The following is a 6,267-nucleotide window of genomic DNA, read 5'->3' as shown; positions in this document are numbered from 1 at the left end:
ACCGCAGTGAACACACGTTCATGTTAAAAGATTGGTCTTTAAAATCTACCCTTATGAAGGGGAACAGACATCTGTAGAAACACACAAACCGACATTTTGTTTTATATGGTAGATATATTGTATTATCTGCCAGTATGTCTGTCCCTCTGTCTTGATATCTGTCACTCAGGGTGGGTCTTCAGAATCAAACTCACCATTTTGTTCATTGTGTAGTTTCACAGACCTCTGGTGTATATTTGAAGACTGAATAACTCCTCTTCTTCTTCAATTAGGTTCTGTCACAGGGTTAACCTAGTGGTGGCTCCCCCTATTAGGTTCCCTCGGCTTTCTCGCCGAGGTGGGGCTCTTAACGAACATTCGCAGGGTACCCAAAGATATTTATTATTTTTTAAATTTAAATTCAGCCATTTGAATCAGAGGAACTCCCGTCTCTGCAGGGCGATCCTGGAATTATTTAAAGAGAGCGGGAAACCCATTTCGTGTTTTGGATTCCCTGAAGGCTCCATGAACCACTCATGTTTGGACGAGTGGCGTATATAGAGCCTAACGGCTCTGAAAACGCCATTAAAAGCAAAATAAGTTTAATAAGGCGATGCGTGACGTATGTAGAGCCTCACTGCTCTGAAAACGTCATTAAAATAAGAAGAAAAAGTCTCCTAAGGCGTATATCGAATTTCACTGCTCTGAAAACGTCATTGAAGGCAAAAGAGGAAGAAGATGAAGTCTCATTATCACGTGATCTAAGGAAGATGGCGGCGCCCATTCCGTCTTGTGCTGTCAATCTAAAACTCAGGTAATATATTATATTTGCACCTCAGTGCAGGAGAGTCCTTACGTGTGACGTCAAAGGCTACTCGTGTGACGCAGTCCAAAGTATATTCAATGCTACATTGATTGTGTTTTTCCTCCCGATGACGATCTGTGAAGTGTCGTTGAAACGTCCAATGGTAAACATTATTTAATTCGCTGGTATTGGTGTGAAACGTCTCGTCGTGACGCAACCAATATTAACAAGCGATTCAATTGGATCTTCTTCTTTAACGGTCGCAATTATTCTCACGTTCTTGTGGTTTGGCCGAGGGAGAGTTTTTTGGTCCAAGTCTTTCACGAACAGGTTGGTCAGGAGTGACGTCAGACAGGTCATGGCAGGAATTTGTAATTTGTTCAGGATCCCGGCGATGGCTCGCCTACTCTTCACGAAGCCCACCAACTAGTCCCTGCAGACAGGACGTCCAGCTTAACGTCCATGCATACAAAATGACGTAAGCTTGGACCTCGGTCTCGGTTGAACGTATGTTGACTATTGTGTGATTCGATTTGCCTCGAGCCTATTATATTGGTTTTACCTGCTGAAAGGTGACAAAGGTGTGCTTAAGTTTCGATCCTAAGTCCTTCATCAAAGCTTCTTTCACTCCAACTGAGGGCTGACACTTGCAACGTCAGCGAGCATACCTTTGTCTACCTGCTGTTGATTAAAAATTTCTATCATTTGAATTGTTCGTTGATGTAAACCAACACGAGCCGTGACCAAGACTTCTGATTCTCTGCTTATTACCTGCACCCACAGCAGGTGGACGGAGGTTACGTTTTCACCTCTGTCTGTCTGTGTGCAGGATATCTCAAAAAGTTGTGGATGGACTCGGACGAAACTTTGTGGACAGGTTGGGTGTTTGACGAGGACAAATTGATTCGATTTTCGTGAAGATCTGGATATGAGAATTTTATAATAAAAAAAAAGATTCTTCGCCATTGAGAGATGGGGCCAACATGATGTAAAGTGTGATATCTAAAAACGTTGTGGACGAGTTGTGAATAAACTTGGTGGACGAGTTGCTTCGGTGACGACAACGAGCCGCTTAGATTTTGCTTCAGGTCCGAATCCAGATCCGGCCTACCGGTGGGATACAAAAGGTAAATTGATCACCCTGGCTGTTTGAGATGTGTGTTGAAGCTCCACTCCGAGCATTGGTTCCTTTAAAAAAAAATTATTATTAAAATTTACTTCTTAAAAGGAAAGTGAACACTTGTGATGCTTCTCGTTGGCAGCCACAAGCATTACTGTGCGCTCCTCAAGAGGGAGAAGAGGAGAAAGAAGAGACAAGAGGCAGCCAGATGTCATTCTGCAGGTTTGCAATACTGTTACCCTCCAATACTGTTACCCTCCAATACTGTTACCCTCCAATACTGTTACCCTCCAATACTGTTACCCTACAATACTGTTACCCTCCAATACTGTTACCTTACAATACTGTTACCCTCCAATACTGTTACCCTCCAATACTGTTACCCTCCAATACTGTTACCCTCCAATACTGTTACCCTCCAATACTGTTACCCTCCAATACTGTTACCCTACAATACTGTTACCCTACAATACTGTTACCCTCCAATACTGTTACCTTACAATACTGTTACCCTCCAATACTGTTACCCTCCAATACTGTTACCCTCCAATACTGTTACCCTACAATACTGTTACCCTCCAATACTGTTACCCTCCAATACTGTTACCCTCCAATACTGTTACCCTCCAATACTGTTACCCTCCAATACTGTTACCCTTTCACTGTCCCCTCCCCCCTACAATACTGTTACCCTGTCACTGTCCCCTCACCCCTACAATACTGTTACCCTTTCACTGTCCCCTCCCCCCTACAATACTGTTACCCTGTCACTGTCCCCTCCCCCCTACAATACTGTTACCCTACAATACTGTTACCCTACAATACTGTTACCCTACAATACTGTTACCCTACAATACTGTTACCCTTTCACTGTCCCCTCCCCCCTACAATACTGTTACCCTGTCACTGTCCCCTCACCCCTACAATACTGTTACCCTTTCACTGTCCCCTCCCCCCTACAATACTGTTACCCTGTCACTGTCCCCTCACCCCTACAATACTGTTACCCTGTCACTGTCCCCTCACCCCTACAATACTGTTACCCTGTCACTGTCCCATCCCCCCTACAATACTGTTACCCTGTCACTGTCCCCTCACCCCTACAATACTGTTACCCTGTCACTGTCCCCTCACCCCTACAATACTGTTACCCTGTCACTGTCCCATCCCCCCTACAATACTGTTACCCTGTCACTGTCCCCTCACCCCTACAATACTGTTACCCTGTCACTGTCCCAATGTCCCATCCCCCCTACAATACTGTTACCCTGTCACTGTCCCATCCCCCCTACAATACGGTTACCCTTTCCCCTACAATACTGTTACCCTGTCCCCTACAATACTGTTACCCTGTCACTGTCCCCTCCCCCCCTACAATACTGTTACCCTTTCACTGTCCCCTCCCCCCTACAATACTGTTACCCTGTCACTGTCCCCTCACCCCTACAATACTGTTACCCTGTCACTGTCCCCTCCCCCCTACAATACTGTTACCCTGTCACTGTTCCCTCCCCCCTACAATACTGTTACCCTGTCACTGTCCCCTCCCCCCTACAATACTGTTACCCTGTCACTGTCCCCTCCCCCCTACAATACTGTTACCCTGTCACTGTCCCCTCCCCCCTACAATACTGTTACCCTGTCACTGTCCCCTCCCCCCTACAATACTGTTACCCTGTCACTGTCTCCTCCCCCCTACAATACTGTTACCCTGTCACTGTCCCCTCCCCCATACAATACTGTTACCCTGTCACTGTCTCCTCCCCCCTACAATACTGTGACCCTGTCACTGTCCCCTCCCCCCTACAATACTGTTACCCTGTCACTGTCTCCTCCCCCCTACAATACTGTTACCCTGTCACTGTCCCCTCCCCCCTACAATACTGTTACCCTGTCACTGTCCCCTCCCCCCTACAATACTGTTACCCTGTCACTGTCCCCTCCCCCCTACAATACTGTTACCCTGTCACTGTCCCCTCCCCCCTACAATACTGTTACCCTGTCACTGTCCCCTCCCCCCTACAATACTGTTACCCTGTCACTGTCTCCTCCCCCCTACAATACTGTTACCCTGTCACTGTCCCCTCCCCCCTACAATACTGTTACCCTGTCACTGTCTCCTCCCCCCTACAATACTGTTACCCTGTCACTGTCTCCTCCCCCCTACAATACTGTTACCCTGTCACTGTCCCCTCCCCCCTACAATACTGTTACCCTGTCACTGTCCCCTCCCCCCTACAATACTGTTACCCTGTCACTGTCTCCTCCCCCCTACAATACTGTTACCCTGTCATTGTCCCCTCCCCCCTACAATACTGTTACCCTGTCACTGTCCCCTCCCCCGTACAATACTGTTACCCTGTCACTGTCTCCTCCCCCCTACAATACTGTTACCCTGTCACTGTCTCCTCCCCCCTACAATACTGTTACCCTGTCACTGTCCCCTCCCCCCTACAATACTGTTACCCTGTCACTGTCCCCTCCCCCGTACAATACTGTTACCCTCCAATACTGTTACCCTCCAATACTGTTACCCTCCAATACTGTTACCCTTTCACTGTCCCCTCCCCCCTACAATACTGTTACCCTGTCACTGTCCCCTCACCCCTACAATACTGTTACCCTGTCACTGTCCCCTCCCCCGTACAATACTGTTACCCTGTCACTGTCCCCTCCCCCCTACAATACTGTTACCCTGTCACTGTCCCCTGATTTGCTGCTAGCGCCATATTGTCGCAACCGGCACCAAAATGAAACGTGTTAACAAGCATGCAAGGTTTGATTTGCTGCCGAAGTTAAGCTTGACGACATTATTTATTTCTTTACATCGGTGTGGATCTTGAATCACATCACACGTGCGAGGACGAGGGAATTGGACATCTGTGTCACTCTCCTTCTATTTCAAAGATACTGGGCGTGCCTCCCGTAACTTCGCTGACGGGTTTAATCGAAAGACCACGTTGTAGTTGACAAACGTATTGCATGTCTCTCTGTGAGTGTCAATGAGGATGTAAAAATTAGTAAAACGAAGGACATTTTAGAACAAGTAATTGTTGTTGTTGTTGTTAGACGTCGTACAGGCTGAATCGGAAAGAGAAGGGACAAGTGACGAAGAACTGAGGAGGAAGAACGAGGAAGACGAGAGGTGTGTATTCATTATTTTGTTGTACACATCATTTATGGTTTACGCAAGAGCTTCAAATATCATTTCCACATGAGCATTTTGGGTGGGCCTGTACCCTGCAATACTGTTAACCTCCAATATACTGCCATGGAAACCATATGGACGACCGAGCATATAGCTTACAATCCCGGGATCCCGGGTTCAAATCCCATGTCCATTTTGTTTCCATTGCCTACCAACGTCCTGGTAAATTCAGGTTAAAGTATGTTCACGTCTACTCTAATATCTTTGTCCTGCAAGTGATTTATGTACTAGCTCCTGGCAAACCTCATGTCAGCGTGATGTACAGTATTGTAGGGTAGCAGTATTGTAGGGTAACAGTATTGTAGGGGGGGATGGGACAGTGACAGGGAGTGACACCTACACCTACATGTGACACCTACACCCCCCCTCACGTCACCTGATTAGCGGTGGAGCATGTGACCAGCAGACGGTTATTTTATCTTGTGACATGTGCCTTTTTCTTTGAGTGGTCTGCTCGCTTCTTATCATCACTCTAAACTTGGCAGACTTCGATTGCATGAAGAGTGGCTTCGAAGAGAGGAAGAGGCACAGGAAGCATTCCGGCTGAAGCGAAAGAGACAAGAGGAGGGGAGGTTGAGGCAGGAGGCCGCGGAGGTGATTCGGTCATTCTTTTTCGGTTCCTGTTAAACCGTGATTCGTCGTTGCCTCGCAGATTTGCCGCTCGCTTTAACCTCGTGCTTCTCAATGTCACAAATGGGTGTTCAACCTAACGTTTGAGATCTTGTGTTCCATAATAATATCATCCCAGCCATCGCAATACCGGGAATTGTTAGGGGGTTTCATATAGACGGTCGATCCGTGTACAGATTTCTTTTTGCGAAGTTACGACTTGCGGAATGAAACGTCAGCATTCAAAACGACCAACGTGCAAATTATTTCACAACATGCCGACATTGTTAACCGCATGCAAGAAAGGTGTTAACCACAGCACAGAAGGAAGGGACACTTCTCATCATGCTCCTGTGACACCTACACCCGACATCCTCCATCATGCACAGTCCTTCCTTGGCACACCTGAGCTCCTATCCACGTGCAAGACCTTCATCCACAGCATGATGGAGTCCTGCTCTCCCCTCTGCGCTGGCACCCCTGCCTCACATCTTGCTCAGCTTGATGCCATGGAAACCAAGGCTTTCAAGATTCTTAGTCCTTTCT

General features: G+C 47.2%; 2 protein-coding genes across 3 annotated transcripts in view; both read left to right on the top strand.

Moving 5' to 3' along the window:
• The window catches only part of DHRS12 (dehydrogenase/reductase 12), a 275,332-nt gene that overhangs the window by 197,932 nt on the left and 71,133 nt on the right, over nt 1–6,267 (top strand). The window lies entirely within an intron of this gene.
• ZRSR2 (zinc finger CCCH-type, RNA binding motif and serine/arginine rich 2) overlaps nt 734–6,267 on the top strand; it is a 39,568-nt gene continuing 34,034 nt past the window's right edge. For both annotated transcript variants that reach the window (XM_068117359.2, XM_068117358.2), the window contains exons 1-4: nt 734–793; nt 2,047–2,126; nt 4,974–5,049; nt 5,598–5,706. In XM_068117359.2, the coding sequence (XP_067973460.1) occupies nt 750–793; nt 2,047–2,126; nt 4,974–5,049; nt 5,598–5,706 (309 nt within the window). In that variant the 5' untranslated portion in view covers nt 734–749. The remainder of the gene's footprint in view (nt 794–2,046; nt 2,127–4,973; nt 5,050–5,597; nt 5,707–6,267) is intronic.

Source organism: Myxine glutinosa, chromosome 5 (assembly GCF_964187855.1).
Source record: "Myxine glutinosa chromosome 5, kmMyxGlut1.1, whole genome shotgun sequence".
NCBI classification, from domain to species: Eukaryota; Metazoa; Chordata; class Myxini; order Myxiniformes; family Myxinidae; genus Myxine; species Myxine glutinosa.
The sequence above is the reverse complement of the archived record's forward strand: the minus strand, read 5'-3'. Positions and strand labels throughout refer to the sequence as shown.